Source organism: Zootoca vivipara, chromosome 6, assembly GCF_965207765.1.
Source record: "Zootoca vivipara chromosome 6, rZooViv2.hap1.1, whole genome shotgun sequence".
NCBI classification, from domain to species: domain Eukaryota; kingdom Metazoa; phylum Chordata; class Lepidosauria; order Squamata; family Lacertidae; genus Zootoca; species Zootoca vivipara.
In genome coordinates, this window is record NC_142589.1 from 86,008,124 (window position 1) to 86,025,805 (window position 17,682).

At 46.0% G+C, this 17,682-nt stretch overlaps 1 protein-coding gene across 5 annotated transcripts in view; it reads right to left on the reverse strand.

Moving 5' to 3' along the window:
• The window catches only part of DOT1L (DOT1 like histone lysine methyltransferase), a 66,275-nt gene that overhangs the window by 23,179 nt on the left and 25,414 nt on the right, over positions 1-17,682 (reverse strand). For all 5 annotated transcript variants that reach the window (XM_035117062.3, XM_088672929.1, XM_035117061.3 and 2 more), the window contains exons 7-15: positions 17,398-17,460; positions 11,673-11,728; positions 10,346-10,425; positions 7,166-7,234; positions 4,611-4,717; positions 3,013-3,054; positions 2,279-2,362; positions 1,429-1,666; positions 339-452 (exon numbers count right to left, since the gene is read on the reverse strand). In XM_035117062.3, coding sequence (XP_034972953.1) covers positions 339-452; positions 1,429-1,666; positions 2,279-2,362; positions 3,013-3,054; positions 4,611-4,717; positions 7,166-7,234; positions 10,346-10,425; positions 11,673-11,728; positions 17,398-17,460 — 853 coding nt within the window. The remainder of the gene's footprint in view (positions 1-338; positions 453-1,428; positions 1,667-2,278; positions 2,363-3,012; positions 3,055-4,610; positions 4,718-7,165; positions 7,235-10,345; positions 10,426-11,672; positions 11,729-17,397; positions 17,461-17,682) is intronic.

The window sequence follows — 17,682 nt, forward strand, 5'->3', positions numbered from 1 at the left end:
CAGAAGAACATCGTCAATGACAGCCTTGCATTCATCACTAGCCGCCCGCCCCCCATCCCTGTCTCAGTAGAACAGCGGCCCAGACTCCTTAAAATGAGCTGGCTACTCAGAGACAGCTGCAGCTCCTATTTAAGGACTCAGTCCGAGGACCTCTGGTGCTGAAACAATATCTGAGCTCCCTTTATAATGGAATCTCTTGCCTGAGCCCTATATGAGCTGTCCGTGGTGCTACTGAAGTCTCACACTTCCCTATTTGCACAAACCTGAACACACCCACACCCTCCCACACCGACCCTGTGGGTTGGCCTGTTCATTGAGGAGGGGGGAAGCCCTCTTACCTAGCAGCTTCTGGAGTGCAGGTGGGGTGGGGGTCACCAACAGCTGGTTTGACGAATGCCGCTGCACTTTAGGAGGTAGTTGGTAATACGGGCTATGAGGCGACCTGTAAGCATCTGAAAGGGAGATGACACAAGGCATTAAGTTCCTCACTTTGCTTTAGAAGCACCACCCAAGGAAAACAGGAGGTTGTGGATTTGCGGTGAGGAAACAAGCTGAGAGATGGTTCAGGACTGCTAGCCACTCAGGGAACAGGGCAGCCTGAACAAGACTTTAAACTTGCCTCTGCCCAAACGATGCTGCCTTTCTACTAGTGGGGCAGCACTCGTGTATGCCAACATCCCCAGTGAGATTTTGAAGAAATGCAGCTATAATTAGGGCAGCGTGTTAGGCTGGTAGGAACTAGGGCTGGGCAATTTATTGATATATTGTACAAAACTGGTTTGAAGTCCATCTCGTGGTATCTGTTTCAGAATTTCTGACCTGGCAATAAAGCACAAATCATGATGTGTGGGTGGGTGCGCGCGCGCACACACACACACACACACACACACAGTTGGGGGGGGGAACGTGAAGCCAGCCAATGCCACTCTAGATTCCTGCAGTCGTCGTCCCCTTGCCCCATTAACTCTGCCAGCTCAGCTCTCCCCTGACCCCTGCAGGGGGCAGCGATTCACAAGAACAGGTGTCCTCAAAAATCAGGGTGTGGGGAATCCGTGAAGCCAGTCCATGCGTCTACCTAGCTCCACACTTATTTCAGACACTGAGATGCATCAGTATATCACAATGTTGAAAACCAGCTCCATCCTTATTCCAGACATCATGACATATCGGAATATTGCGATGTTTATATCGCGATGTTGAAGACCAGATATTTCCCAGCCCTATTAGGAGCAAAATCCAAGGGTGCATTTAAGGAAAGTAACACCTTTTAAACTAGTTTTATTCTGTGAACCGCCCTGAGACCTCCAGGTATAGGACGGTATATAAATTCCATCAATCAATCAATCCATATAATAATAATAGCTGGCCCACACCACAACGTGAAGGGTGGCAGGTCGCCAGCTAACACCAAACAACTTGGCAGCTCACCCTGAGGAGAAGATGAGCCGGCCTGTGAAACGGTCTGAGCGTGGAGGAGCTCCAGGGCTGTCTGATTCCTCTTGGGCTTGCGCTCTGAGCTCACAATGTTCATTTTCTTGGGGCGCCCGCGCTTCCTGCCGGCCATTTTCCTCCCCTTCTTGCTCAGCTTCTTCTTGCGGGGTTTGGACGGAGATGGCTTTTTGATGGCATTGGCCCCGGGGGCCACCTCTTCTTCAGCACCATAGTCCTTTGTTCAACAAACAAATAAATAAGAGGACACGAAACCTGACAAAAAACAACAGCCCTTCCTCAAGAAGTTGCCCAAGGGCTCTCTGTTGCTCCCAGAGGCATGAGGACTAGAATCTTGTGGCACACTTATGGGAAGGGCTGGTTACTGGGGGGGGGTGCTTGTTCGCCTGCAGTTCAGGTTTCAAATTAAAATATTTTAAATAGCCTTGTTTGAAAAGACTATTTAAAGAAATATTACAGTACGATGAATTCACGGCCGGATTTGAGTTATGAGCAACAGAAGTAAATAGATTATAATATTGTGGTTGTAATTTGATAGATAGAAGGAGCAGTAGAAGGGGGAGAAACAACAACTCCATGGGAAATGGGGTGGGAAATCGACAAAAATAAGAGAAAAGACAAAATTGTGCTTTGACTGTATATGTACGTTAAGAATGTTGAAACTTAATAAAATATAATTGGGAGGGTGGGAAACTTTGTTTTAAGAAATGCTGTGCTGTAGATGTTGGGATCCCCCAACACCATCCAGAAACATGCTGATGTGTGCCTGAGCCTGGCTGTTAGGAAACTGCAACTGTCCACACACAGTGGATTATTTGTGGGATCAGACCTTGCTCTCTTGGGCCTTTGTTGGCGTTGTGGTGTTGCTCTTGCTTTCTCGTTGCTGCCGACGTCTAGCTGCCTCTTGTTCCTCCTGCGGAGTGTAAACATTGGGAGCGTGAGCACGGAGAAGGCTGGGGGGGTGGGGGGGGAGAGAGAGAAAAGACAGGAAAACGTCCTGCTCCTTGCAGACAATACGAGGTGGAGGACACACAGGAAGAGCGTGCCACTTCTCCTCTTGAAAAGAGGAAGCCAATGGGCAACTCCACCGTGTGTGAAAATGTGAGCCTATCTCTCCGCAGCCTTTCCAACATAGGGCATCGGAGGACTTTGAAAGAGACGTTGGATAGTCAACCCCATCAGGAATTTTTAAACTGTGGTTCCTGCATCGGAGAGGTTGGACTAGATCAGGGCTTCCCACACTTTGGTCTCCAACTGTTTTGGGACTACAATTCCCATCATCCCTGACCACTAGTCCTACTAGCCAGGGGTGATGGGAGTCGTGGTCCAACAACAGCTGAAGACCCAAGTGTGGGAAACACTGGCCCAGATGATTCCTTAGGGTCTCCTCCAGCTCTGCAATTCTATGGTTCCATGCATACCAGCCACAGGAGAAGAGCGCTCAAAGGGCGCTTTTGCACCCGCGTTACGTGTCTCGGAAAGGCTGCGCTATTTTGAAGCTTCCCACGACTGCAATTAGGTTTAAAAAGTAAAACGGCTATTGTTAAGCGCTATGCCACTTACCCTGAGTTTTGGATTTTTGAGACTAGAGAAGTAGTTTTCAAGCTAAAAAGCAACGACAGGAAAAAAAAAGAGAGATCAGTATAATAAATGAATGAATAAACCTCCTCAGATGTTCCAGGTGTTTCAAAAGGGCATCCAGGCATCGTCTCCCTAAAAACTACACCAAGAACCCGGCCTTAAAATATCACCACACCAGCATTATCCCTTTTAGAGATTTGGGGGCGACAAAGTGAGAAGTCTTGTTAATTTTTTCCCTATGAAATTTATATATGACTCGATTGTAAAAAAAAAAAGCAAAAGCAAAAAAAAAATCCCACCACTCTCAAAATAGTTTACACTAAGCAGCATCTAAGAAGCGGACAGAACTTGTGTTGATGGATAACTCTCACAGTGCAATGACTGAACAACAGGAAACTGCAGACACTCTGCTCCTGGGAACCGCGAGAAGCGACAAACAGTCAGGGCGGGGGGCGGGGGGGGCGGGACTTGCCGCCTTAAGTCACCAAAGGTAAAAGGTTGCAATCCAACTAAATAAATAAATAAATGCAAAAGAGAGGCGCCAGGGTCCTAACGCAGAGCACCCAGGAACTTTGGGTCCCCCCCCCTTCCAGCTTGACAATTCCATAATTCTGATTCTCTGCCACCCCTTTTATTTTTACAGTGGTACCTCTACTTACGAATTTAATGCGTTCCAAACGCACATTTGTAAGTAGAAAAAATTTGCAAGTCGAATCCCATAGGAATGCATTGGGAGAAAAAAATTCGTAAGTAGAAAAAAAATCCTATCTAAAAATTCGTAAGTAGAAAAAATCCTATCTAAACCGCATCCAAGATGGCGGACGGAGAGCTCCATTCGTAAGTAGAAACATTCGTAAGTAGAGTTATTCGTAAGTAGAGGTACCACTGTATTGTATATATTTATTAAATTTATATGCTGCCCTTCATCAAAGACCTCTGGGCGGTTCACAGAATGAATACAAAATAAAACACATGTAAATAATTAAACCAAAACAACAAAATAGTAACACCCCCTTTCCAGATCCCACCCTGAACACAAATGCACAACATGAAAACCAGTGTTGGGCTGAACGTTGACTCAGTCAATAGCATTGGCTGAGAAACTAACATGCCAAGTGAGAGGGGCAAAGGGCCAACACAATCCATATTCCATTTATAATATATGGCAATGTTTACTGAATACATAAATTGTTTAGACTGTGATAGAAATCCACCCAGCACTCGTGGGAAAATGTGGTGTGATCTCTTAAAGATTAATCAAATGAAACTTTTAACACGTGGCATGCTGAAAGTCTGCAATTTTATAAGGGCAAGTTATTTGTGTTTTATTTGTGGGTTTTTTACTGTTGTAACAATTACTTTCTCAAAAAGTATCTTCTGTACCATAAAAATAAAACGTGTTTTTTTAAAAAAATGCACGATAAAATTAGGCTGATGATGCTCACCACTAATTTATTCGCAAATAAATTAATACACAAACTTATTCACACTTACCCTCCCTCCCAACACTCACACACACACACCCCACTATCATGGACAGCCCACCCACCCACCCCACTGCCCTGTGTGCAGCTACTCACTATGGTTCGATCGATAGTATGCAGGTAGTAAGAAACAGGTTTCCCAGTCCATGAGACAGACCCTTTGAGTGGTGACAGTTCTACGACTCTCATAATAGTGCCGATATCTTTTGGGGGGAGGAGAAAGATGGGAGAGGGTTACAGAGGAAACAGGAGCGCCAGCCGCTGAGCACATTTCAGAGCGACACCTCCACAGGCGTCTCGCTGCAAGAACAGGATGCTGAACTAGAATTGGCCTGATCCAGCAAGCTCTTCTTATGTTCTTTAAGTGGTTAAGTAGAAGGCCAACGGTCAAGGATGCTGCAATTTGAGACTCTCAACATAAGGTTTCCCAAACGAGGATCTCCAGTTCTTTTGGGACTACAATTCCCATCATCCCTGACCACTGGTCTTGCTAGCTAGGGATGATGGGAGTTGTAGCCCCAAAACAACTGGAGGCCTAAGTTTGGGAAATCCTCCCTCATGGTTTCGATTTATGGGCTACTTAAAATGAGGCTGCATTTTAAATTTTAAATTTTAATATTGTATTTTAATCAATTGTTTTCTTTTCTTTTATGTCTTATTGTAATTTTATGGGTGTTAGCTGCCCTGAGCCCAGTTTTGACTGGGGAAGGCGGGGTATAAAATTATCATCATCATTATTATTATTATTATTATTATTATTATTATTATTCTGACAACATCTGGCAGAGGAATCAGAGACACACACAAAAATTCCTGTTCCGATCTAAGAATTAGCATTCATTGCGGTCTCACTCCCTCTTGAGAACACGGAATGCCTTTTCTTAAAGCAGAGATGGGGAACCTGCATCCCTCCAAGTATTGTCATTCCAGGAATGCCTCTACAGTATTTGGCTCCCAGTACGTTTCCAAGCACAGTTCAAAGTGTTGGTGCTGACCTTTAAAGCCCTAATGGCCTCGGTCCAGTATACCTGAAGGAGCGTCTCCACCCCCATCGTTCTGCCCGGACACTGAGGTCCAGCACCGAGGGCCTTCTGGCGGTTCCCTCATTGCGAGAAGCCAAGTTGCAGGGAACCAGGCAGAGGGCCTTCTCAGTGGTGGCGCCTGCCCTGTGGAACGCCCTCCCATCAGATGTCAAAGAGAAAAACAGCTACCAGATTTTTAGAAGACATCTGAAGGCAGCCCTGTTTAGGGAGGCTTTTAATGTTTAATAGATTATTTTATTTCATTTTTCTGTTGGAAGCCGCCAACAGAATAATAATTCTAATTATTATTTAGAACAGGAATCCTTTTCTGGAAGTAGAGATGCCTCTTCTTAGACCAGTGATAGCGAACCTATGACACGCGTGTCAGACGTGACACGCAGAGCCCTCACTGCTGGCACGCGCCCCATCGGCCCATTTGCGCTATTGTGGTTGTTCCCCCCCCCCTTTGTTCTCCTGCTACTCCTCATGCTACAGCTTTACAGCTTGTCTCCACTGTTAAAACCAGGATCCTTTTTTGTTGTTGCTGCTGGTAGCCAGAGATTGGTTTTTTAACCCCTTCTGTGCTGTTTTTTCTGGCGCTTTGGCAGACTATGATTGGGTGTAACAGCGTTCGTTTTTTAAGCTGTTCTGTGCTGGTGTTTTTGTTTGTTTGTTTTTGCGCTTTGACAGACTATGTCGGTGCTGTGTGTAAGTTCCAGCGAAGGTATTATTCGTCATTTATTTCTGTTCTCTTCCCCCCCCCAAAAAAGTGCAGCAGCTTTGGGGCATCCCCCCCCAAAAAAGCAAAGCAACTTTTGCACCCCCAAAAAAACCTCCAAAACTTTGGTCAGCAGCTCCCCCAAAAAAGCTCAACAACTCTGGGCACTTTGTGATAAATAAGGGTTTTTTGGTTTGGTTAAATAATTTGTTTTTGGTTTATTAAATACAGTTATATATTACAATTATACATTTTTGTTATTTAAACTATACCGGTAGATATCGTGAAATTATGGGGTTTTTTCTCGAAGTGACACACCACCCGAGTTATGCTCGGTTTTTCGGCGAATTTTGATACACCAAGCTCAAAAGGTTGCCGATCAGTGTCTTAGACGATGGGAGTTCTGTTAGGATTTCACCCCGCCCCACGCTGCAGATATAGGATTGTTGGATCACGTGTCTGTATGTAGTGCATTTGAGCTGCTGATTGTTAGAGCTATATAAGCGGAAAGGGAGATACGCTGTTTGCTCCCTTCCTCCCACTGCTCTCTCACAGTGATGTTGTGTTTCAGCATTCTCTCCGAGGAAGAGAGAGAAAGAAGAACCATGTTTACTTTCTACTGTTATGTTTGATTTCGTTGCAATGAATAAGGATTAGATGTTACACCTCAAGGCTAACGCTTCTATTTTGGACTCTGCTAGATGTGTGCTCATGTCCCAGGAGGGCATGGGGTCGCATCAGGGAGACCGGAGTGATGAATCCTGGGCGACGCTGCATTGGGGGAAGGCACAAGGCCTCGGCATTATTACCCAACAAGTTCAAGCCCAGGGAGCAGGCACAAAGGCTGCTCACGCTCAGTTCAAAACCTAACACACTTTTAAAATAGACAGACAGACAGACATTAATCTTACCACTCAAGTTTCGACTGTTTATTCTAAAGTTCAACGGTGCAAAAGGTTTCGAGGATACAATCTGGCCACCTGTCAGAGAAAAAAGCAGGAGCAGAGCCCCCCTGTTAGTTACCCTAAAGCAGTGGAAAGGGCACAGGTCAAATTTGTGTGTTCTTATGTCACGACAGGCAAGGCTTTAGGAGTATTTCCTTTCCCCCCATCATTGTTTCTTGCTAACATAAAATCAAAAAGCACAGGCAAACAAAAGGCAGGGAGCATAAATCAAAAGTAAACAAACCACAGAGAGAATGCATTTGGCCAAGAAACGGAAGACACTTCAGGAGCTGGCCCTCTCTTCCCTGTGGTGCAGGAATAGGTGGACTCTGGCTACTGCAGATGAAAGAACCCATTTCCAGGACCTGAAACATTTCCCTACCATCGAGTAGGATTCCACTCCTTACGGGTCAATTGCAGGTATGTGCCACACTCTCTTCCCCCGCTAAATTGCAGAACAAAAAAAAAAAGGCTTTTCGTGCTGCATTGATTTTTCTACATTATCTGCTCTCTGTTAATTTCGGAAACACGGTATTGCTCCTGCGCTCTGCACCTCTAATCATGTTTTCCCTTTTTCCGCCTCCACTTTTGATTTCGTGTTAATAACCATTTTGACAAACTTACCATTAGGGGGGTTCACGGTTGCTGCACTTAAACCATCTTAACTCCCTCCCCACACCCCAAGTTGCAAAGATGGTTTTATATGAATTGTGGGCAGTAGGAGTTGAAATCTGAAGATAAGGGATCCCCTACCCCCTCCAAACAAAAATAACCTCTGAAGTGATTTACAGGGCTCAAGAAAGCTTCCCTAATGGCTGCATATTAATTGTTTCCTTTTAGGTCACAGGTTAATTGCAGAGAAGGGCAGGCAGAATCTGGTGGCGTTCCGCAGCAGCACCCCCTCAGCCTAGTGAATCATATTCACCAAGTGTACTTGCGGTCTTTTTTAAAAACAACAACGGCACAGGTAAATACAGCAATAGAGGCCATGATCACTTGCCACATCTAAAGCTAGACCTTTTGTCTGAAGAGCTGAATGAGGGAGAGGAAGAGCAAAAAAGGGGAACAAAAAAACATGTGTAAAAGCTTTTAAGCAACAAATCTTGGAGCAGCCAAACTATACTCACACACAGGCGCACACACATGAACATTCAGATCAGCCCTAGTAAACTGGGCCCAGCCCTAGCTGCAGCGCTTCCGGCAAACTCCCACTGACGAGAGAGCAGTGTTTGAAATTAGCCAGGCGCCAGGCGCATTTTGCACCTGGCTTTCGACCACCTGCAACCAAGTGAACATGCCTGGGCGCCACAATGGTGCCTGGGATCTCCACCATCTGGAGGTGCATGCCTGGGGGGTCATTGGATCAGGATTGTAATTCCCCCATCCTGTAGAATTCTATCCGTTGTATTTTATCTGCACAATCAGAAAGAATTTCTGGAACCAAAATGCTTTCTCTGTGCAGCCTGAGCAGGAGCAGCCACCACTAAGAAAAAGAGGATGGAATAGGCCAACAGATATGTGGACTGTCCCTGGATCATGACTTTTCTTCTTTAAAATTCTCAAAGCTCCTAACCTGGCTCAAGGTTGTCCTCTAAACTAGCCAGATGCTTAACTGAGAATCAATCACAGTCAGTCTGTTATTCAGAAAATAAGACTTTAGAGCCGTCTTGCCCCCAAAGGGGTAACTAGGAATTGCATTTTGGCAATTTGGCACCTAGCTTATATATCAGAGTTTCCAACACTGCGTCAGAGGGAGATTTATTCTGGATGCCTATTTGTATATTTAAAAAATGCCAGCAAAATGCAGCCTTCTGCTTTTTGTTACATCAATCTTCCTATACTATTCTGCCAGATGGTTTAACAGTCAACTTGTTTTTCTTAGTTGTATAGCTATAGTATTTTTCTATTACTCGGTCATATCACTAGAGAGAAAAACATTGTAATGGATCTGCCAGAATGTGTAATATTGTGATAGATGTACTTGAAACCTGGCATTTGTGGTTATAATACAGGGTGAGTCTTTTAAAAGAGGCCCCCTGGAACATGTGTACTCTGTATCCACGGGGGCTCTTTTAAAGGACTCACCCTGTATAAAATTCAGTTAAAAATTGCACATGCACAGACAAAGAATTGGGCCCAAATCACCCAACTGGGGTGGAAGGAAAAAACCCAAGACAAAGGGTGAGAAGAGAACAAAGCTTTTGCCTGTCACCTGTCGAAGAGAACTGCTCCCTGTGATTACACCCATGAGATCAAAGAAGCCTGGCAGGCTGAAATAAAAGCACCTGGGAGGGATTTCAAAAGCCACAGGACTCATCAAGGCCACCAGATCACATTTCAAGAACAGGTGTCAAGTCCTCATTTGTGGGTTGTTATAATTTTTACAAGGTGAGATAAACCTGAGCCAGTTTTCTGTTGAAGGACAAAGACTGGGACTGATAGTGGCTGCTTTAATAGAGGGTGAAAGGAAGTGGCTGGCCACTAGGGGAACAGGATGGGGGGGGAGGGCTGAGAAGGATGTTGACAAGCTAGAAGGTGCGCAGAGGAGGGAGACCAAGATGACCAAGGGTCTGGAAACCAAGCCCTATGAGGAACAGTTGAAGGAGTTAGGTACATTTAGCCTGGAAAAAGAAGAGACCGAGAGGGGATAGGATGGCCGCCTTCAAAGATCTGAAGGTGGAGCAAGCTTGCTTTCTGCTGCCAAACCAACAGATCCAGATTGCAAGAAACAAGATTCGAGCTAAACAACTTCCTGGTTGACGGTAGAACAGACTCCCTTGGAAGGTAGCAAACTCTCCTTGACTGGAGGTTTTTAAACAGAGGCTGAGTGGGATTATTTAGCTGTGATTCCCAGATTGCAAGGGGCTGGACTAGATGACCCTTGGGTCCCCGATGATATATCTATGAGCTACAGCTCCCTGAGCTTTGGCTGTGTTGGCTGAAGGGAGCCAGCATTCGGGAACACCTAGAAACACGACGTCAGTTGCCACTGCCTATATCCGTTCTAGGAAGCCAGTTTATTGTGGGTGAGAACAGTCGCCTCCAACATACAAAGAACACATACACATTGCTGCCACCACACAGCTGAAAAAGCACAACTGTCATCCCGACAGCGGAGAGGCCAGTGGAGAGGACGCAACTCATTACCTTCCTTCATGTTTGCAAATCGCTCCTTCAGCTGATGATCCACCTCAGGTCCAAAGGCGAAGTTATTCACAAAAATAACACTGTAAGGTAAGAGGAGTTTTTAGTAAAACATGGACACACACTGTCTTGCTTTTGCTGCAAGGGGTGGGGGGGGAAGGGTGCACGCACACACACACGCACACACATATACTTTGCTGGCAAGGCATAACATAGCTTTCAACTCTCACGCATGTTTCACTAAAGCCACCCCAGAAAATACGGGGGAATGTGTTCCGCATTTGTAAAATAACTTAGTCTTAGAAGAAAAGACCAACCACATGGAAATGCTGATGCAATTCAGTGGTGCTCCATGCAACATGGTCTGGGTTTTTAAAAGCATTAAATACGTCCCGGTCACACAAATCCAAGCCTGACACTTCCCATCCCCCCAATTTTAGTACCTGAAAGCCCACTTCCTTCTCTACAGACCCTCTCAGGTGCTGAGATCAGTAGAAGATGCCCTCTTGGCAGTTCCACCTCCCTCAGAAGTTATGGGGGGGGAGGGTTGCCCCGGCATAAAGGCCTTCTCAGTGGTGGCCCCAAAGCTGTGGAACACCTTCCCCACAGAGCTGCATCAGCCTGGACACTGAGGTCCAGCTCCAAGGGCCTTCTGGCAGTTCCCTCACTGCGAGAAGTGAAGCTCCAAGCAACCATGCAGAGGGCTTTCCCAGTGGTGGCACCCGCTCTGTGGAATGTGCTCCCGTCAGATGTCAATGAGACAAACGACTACACAACTTTTAGAAGACACCTGAAGGCAGCCCTGTATTGGGAAATGTTTAATGTTCAATGTTTTATTATGTTTTCATATGTGTTGGAAGCCACCCAGAGTGCCTGGGGAAACCCAGCCAGGTGCATGGGGTATAAAATATTACTACTACTACTACTACTACTACTACTATTAGAACCTTCAGCACACAGCTTTTTTGCCCCAGATCTTTGACACCCATATTTGACAAGTCCATATTTTTAGGACCCACATCTCTTTGTGGCCGTGAGTTGTTTCAAACTGTTTTAACTGCTGTAACCTTACCTGGACAGTTAAATAGCAACCACCACAGCCACCACTATCCAGGTGAGACCCTGAGCAGGATGCCCTAAGCAACCTAGCACTCTCTCCTCGCAAAGAAGTGAGACGGGGGCAACCCATCTAGCATCCAACGAGTAAGAAGTGGGGGCACGACAAGCAGGCGAACCCCATTCTGGGACAGAGGAGCTTTTTGGAGGAAGCCGTTCTGCATTGACCTCCTCTGCACCCTGGGGGTCCGTGTGAAAAGACAGAGCGGCGTACCTTGTGTTTGCGATCCTCTCCCGCCATTCTTCCGAGAGGAAGTCGCCTCTTTCCAGCTAAGAAGAGGAGAGAGAGAGAAAATGGAGTTTGACTTTCTTGTTTTAACTCAGCCAACTTTTACATCCCTGGCAAAATGCAGCTGCGCTTGCTACTGTGCCCGAAGACCAGCCCGCAATACAGATTTCTGAATATATTTGGGCCACTGAAAAGGCATTGAAATAAGGAGACCGAAAGGAAAAGCCACACCCTTCTTATCTTCAACCAGACTCTTCCTACTTTTTGGTGGGGGTGGGGGCGAATAGAGAGATTGGAACAGAAGCCATCACATACACAGGCTCCGATTAAACTGCTGTGTTCCCCCTCCCCTCCCCTCCCCCCAACCTTCCCCATCTCGTTTCTCTGGTTGCAATGGTGGAAACATAATCTGCTTAGTGAGCAGCAAAGGGGGAGGCACCATCTGCAACAGATATTTCCATCTTCCCAAGGCAAGGAGGTAGCCAAAATACAGCAACTGGCTTGGAGGATATCAACCTCAAAGCTCTCTGCTTATGCAAATCCATGAGAATAAATCTGTGCCTCCGCAGAGGAATGTTCAAGGCGGCTGACTCTTCCGTTAAAAAAACCCCACAAATCCATGCGCAATAATCAAAGAAAATGTTCTCTCCCATATCGGCTAATTGTTGGAGGGGTCGCAATAAACTCGGTGCATGTTATCCTTCAATGTGGGAATGTATGTTGGTGCAAGATTGCTAGAACTTAATTTTGGAAGAAGTAATATTACTAAAGAAACTGCAGCTTGCTGTCCAAAATTATAGTTACTGGCTGTTTTTGGTGATACAAATTGTAGATATATTGTCAAAAGAACTGGTATTAAACGGCTCAGGACCACAAGGACTGCCTCTTTCCATATGAACCTACCTGGACCCTGAGATCATCTTCTGAGGCCCTTCTTTGTGTGCCCTCATGCTCTCCATGAGAGATCCAGAGGGTGGTAACACGAGAACAGGGCCTTTTCTGTGGTGGCTCCCTTTTGTGGAACACTCTCCCCATGGAGGCTCACCTGGCGCCTTCATTTTACAACTTTAGATACCAGGCAAAAATGTTCCTCTTTAATGAGGCCTTTGGCTGATTGACATCCAAATACCCTTTTAAAATGTGGGGTTTTGGGGGGGTGTTATTAGGTTGTTCTTGTGATTGATATATATATATATATATATATATATATATATATATATATATATATATATATAGATTTTATCTTGTGAACCGCACTGAGACCTGCAGGCATATAGGGTGGTATACAAATTTAATAAATAAAAAATACTTTAATAATAAACATGCTATTGGCAGCATGAATAGTAATTTCAACTCAAGTTGGAAACTAACAGTAAACCTCACATTGGGCTGTTCACTCTGGAGCAGAGCTATAATGGGAGAAAATTGCACATAATTTGAAAATTTGACAAGGACTAGACCTTCCAGACGCTTTACATATGAACTCCTTGTCCCTTACCACCAGCCATGCCAGCTGGAGTCTAGCAGCCCCTGCAGGGAAGCTGCCCATCCCTGGGGTCTAGGGGGGAGAAAAATCATAGAATTGTAGAGTTGGAAGGGACCCAGGGTCATATAGTCCAACCCCCTGCAATGTAGGAATCCCAGCTAAATATTCAGCATCCCTTGCTCTCAGAGGAGAATGCCTCTTCTAGACAGAGGGGATCCCTCCATCTTTTGCAAGCAGGAGAAAAAGAAACAACAAGCAGCACTTTGAACTTGGAGCTTGGAATCAAACCAGAATCCTGCACAAACCAATGAACCGTTCCAGATCAACTCCCCAAACTCCTGTTTCAGTGGAGATTTTCAATTCAGCGGGAATTTTCCAAACTTAGCCAGGAAGCAAGTTCCTTTGCACACACCCTACCTCCCCACAACACAGGCAACAGGGTCTACCCAGCAGAGACTGCAGAAGGAAATCATGTCTCGCAGCAGGCAGGGGGTGTGACTCTGCCAAGAGAAAGTGGGGTCTGTGCAAAATACATTAAGAAGGAGCAAGGGCAGATTTCCAGCGGTCTATATGGAGGTGGGGGTTGCAGGGGAGGGAGTTTTGGACTCCAAAATAAATCTGAAAAGAAAACCCTCCATTTGCAGCAGGGGGAAAGTGTGGCCAGGCTAGCTGGCTGTAACATAAGGCAGACATGGAAGGGAGAAAAACCCTGCATTCCGAGAGCCCTCTCTGTGCACGACACTTGGCTCACAAAGACCTGTTTGTTCTGCCTGGAAAAGCACACACAGCTATTTTTGAAATAATAATAATAATATTTCTTAGACGAGCGGCAGGAACCCAAAGCTACGTAACGTGGCTCTGTTTCAAAGCTATGGAAGCCGTTGGAGGAGGGTTTGGGTATTTTGTTCTTCTTCCTTTCTTTTTTCAAATATCTGGGCGGTAAAAAGTTCCCGCTCAGGAGGGAAAAAGCAGCGTTAAATCCGGAACGGCTTAATACCTTGCAGACCTTTTCTTTTTCCTTTTGCTGCAAAAGGAGCAGACTGTTAAAATTACCTCTCTTTTTTGCAGGGAGGGGAGAGACACAGGGTACTGTGTACCCTTGAGTGCCCCCAGAAAAAAGCACTGGACTCACACCCCAAAACCCACCACATTTTGGGTTTTTTGTGTGTGCAAGTGATTCCCAATTCCCGACACTCCACAAAAGAAGCTTCAGCTTGGGTTTTCCCCTCCAAGAAAAAGCTGTACCAATTTGGGAAGTTTGAAGACCCTAAGTGGTGGTGAGTGACCCGCCCCATCCTAACATGTCAAAGGCAGGAAGAGAAACTGGGGAGAAATGCCTAACCACCTTCAGCAATTTGGAGGATAGGTTTGAGATATTTGTTGTTGTTGTTGCTGCTGCTGCTGCTGATAGGCTGAGATGATGTCCCTCTCCTCCTCCTCCTGAATTATCCTGCAAGTTCTCATAGAATCATAGAGTTGGAAGAGACCACAAGGGCCATCCAGTCCAACCCCCTGCCAAGCAGGAAACACAATCAAAGCATTCTTGACAGATGGCTGTCAAGCCTCCGCTTAAAGACCTCCAAAGAAGGAGACTCCACCACATTCCTTGGCAACAAATTCCACTGTCGAACAGCTCTTACTGTCAGGAAGTTCTTCCTAATGTTTAGGTAGAATCTTCTTTCTTGTAGCGTGAATCCATTGCTCTGTGTCCGCTTCTCTGGAGCAGCAGAAAACAACCTTTCACCCTCTTCTATATGACATCCTTTTATATATTTGAACATGGCTACCATATCACCCCTTAACCTTCTCTTCTCCAGGCTAAACATACCCAGCTCCCTAAGCCGTTCCTCATAAGGCATTGTTTCCAGGCCTTTGACCATTTTGGTTGCCCTCCTCTCCCTGCCCGCACCCTCAAAGTCATTAACCTAAGCAGCCGATTTTAATTTCCTCTTGCAAGATGTGCCATCTAATGCATATAAACACACACACAGAACTTATTTGGTCATTAGAGAAACCGAGAGGAAAAGTGAGTTTTCAGGAGGGGAAAGGGCAGAGAGGCAGAACGACCTCATTGCAGGAAGCATCCAGGAAACAACCACTCAAGCGCTCTGACATCCCACAGGCTCCAAGTCATTAAGCTCCCCCCAGATACCTGGACAGCATTCAGGAGGGGATACTTCCGAGTAGGAACCGCCAAGAAGGGAGGGGGGGAAGCACCATCTGTCAGCATTAATTGCCAACGAGAAGCTTTCAAGCCTTAACTCAATAATGGAAACGGGAGCAGAAATTCCCGAGGATTTTCTAGGGAGGAGTTGTTCAGGGGCTAGGCAGAGGCTCTTGTTTTTAAGTAAGGAGCTCCTGAAGTTCTGAATTAGGGAAGCCCTGTTTAGGGAACTTTATAATGTTTGATGCTTTATTGCGTTTTTTAATACTCTGTTGGGAGCCGCCCAGAGTGGATGGGAGCAACCTAGTCAGATGGGCAGCATACAATATAATAATAATTATAATAACAATAATCTGAGGATCTGGAACTTAAAGGAAAAGCCTCTTTTGGACAAGCAGGAATCCAGAGGCTGAGCCAAACTTGCAGGGAGGCCTTCCTTCCCCACCATGAGAATCAGAACCCCATTTCTTTTCATTTTCTGAAAGGATTTTATTGCTGCCATCACCTACCGGTACTACATTTTGCAAAGCCATTTGTCTTTTCTCTTCCCTCTGCATGTGGAGACCTCTCAAGGAATCGCAGCCAGATAGGCGGGGTATAAATAATAAAATTACTACTACTACAACCAAATTCTGCGTGGTGGCTCCTGAGATGCTGGTGGTAGTGTTTCCACCTTTGCTTGGATATGACTGGATGCCACTTTGAATCACAATGGCCGGCTGGACCGCATTGATTTGTTTCTTAGAATTCCCCATTGACGATGGGTGCAAGGCTTCTAGTGACCTAGGGAAGCCCTGTGTGTGACGTGGGAAGCCTTGAGTCTGTGGGCTGAAAGGGGCCCTCCAAGCCCTCTCTACCTGGCCCTCAGGACTCATGTCCTCTCTCTGACCCTCTGCCGCTCCCCCCCCCCCTGAGTGCTTTTGCCTTCCTCTTGCTTGCCTGCAGGGAGAGGTGCATGTGTAGAACCTATAGCAGCTGCATGGACTAGGACTCCGTCCACACTGTATATTTTTCAAGCACTGTACTACCACTTGAAACAGTCGCTGCATTCCCCACCCCGCAAGAACCAAACCCTCCAACATTTCTCTGATGAAAATAGGAAGTCCTATTCAATCACTATTATTCTTATCATTTTACTATTTATACCCCTCCCATCTGACCTGGTTGCCCCAGACACTCTGGGCGGCTTCCAACATATATAAATAAAATACAGTGGTACCTCGACATCCAAAGGTTTCGACTTACGAAGTCGACAACCCCGGAAGTCTTTTTGCCGCGCGCGTGTTCTGCGCCTGCGCAGAAGCGGAACGCGCGGTCCGCGCATGCGCAGAGCAGGCGCTTTGACAACCGAAGACTTTGACTTACAAAGAGCGCCGCGGAACGGATCGTCTTCGTAAGTCGAGGTACCACTGTAAAAACATATTAATTTTTTTTTAAAAAAATAACTTCCCTATGCAGGGCTGCCTTCAGATAGCTCAGGTGTCCCATTAACTCCCTACCCTCTGACATTCCTCAGATGAAAACAGGGACGTCCCAAGGAAAAGCGGGACATTCCGGGATCAAACCAGGATGGCTTCTGTAAATCCAGGACTGTCCCTGGAAAAAAGGGACACTTGGGAGGGTCTGCCAAAGCACTTTAGCAATCAATGCCTCTTCCCACGAAACTCTGGGAAGGGAAAAGGGATCTCCAAGCCACTCCAGGGACACCTTAGCAAACTACAGTTCCCAAAATTCTTTGAGGGAAGAAGCCATTACTGTTTACAGCGATATCATAGTGCTTTAATGTATAGTGGGCATGTGGCCTAGGTGTAACCTTCCATAGAAAAAGGTCTGATAGGAGTCACATCTGTTGGTCTGCCCATTCTTGCTCACCCCACAATTGACATGTGCCCCGCCAAAAACTTTGTAGGAGGAGCACAGCCCTCAAGACCAGAAAAGGTTCTCTGCCCCTACACAAAGGTGTAGCCTCTGAAAACCCCACACCAAAACAGAGGGGGAAGGGGGGTGACTTGCAACAGGGTTTGGTGGGAGGTAATGTTTGCAGTTCCATTTCAACTCACTGTGTAATCTGCATGTTTTTTCCCATACCATTTCATCCACTTTCTGAATTCTTTGTCCATCGTCTTGAAAGGCAGGCAGCCAGGAGGAGAGAAGAGGGGAGGAGAAAGCAGGTGTGCTGTTAGTAGTAAATTGGATAGTGACCCGTTTCCAGCAACCTGGGGGAACACAGCAACTGCGGCAGAGATCATTAACCACCAACGACTTGCACCAGCAGAGAATATATTTTTTATAATTATCCTGTGTTGTATTGACTGCATTTAATGCTCTGTTTTCACCTGTACAAG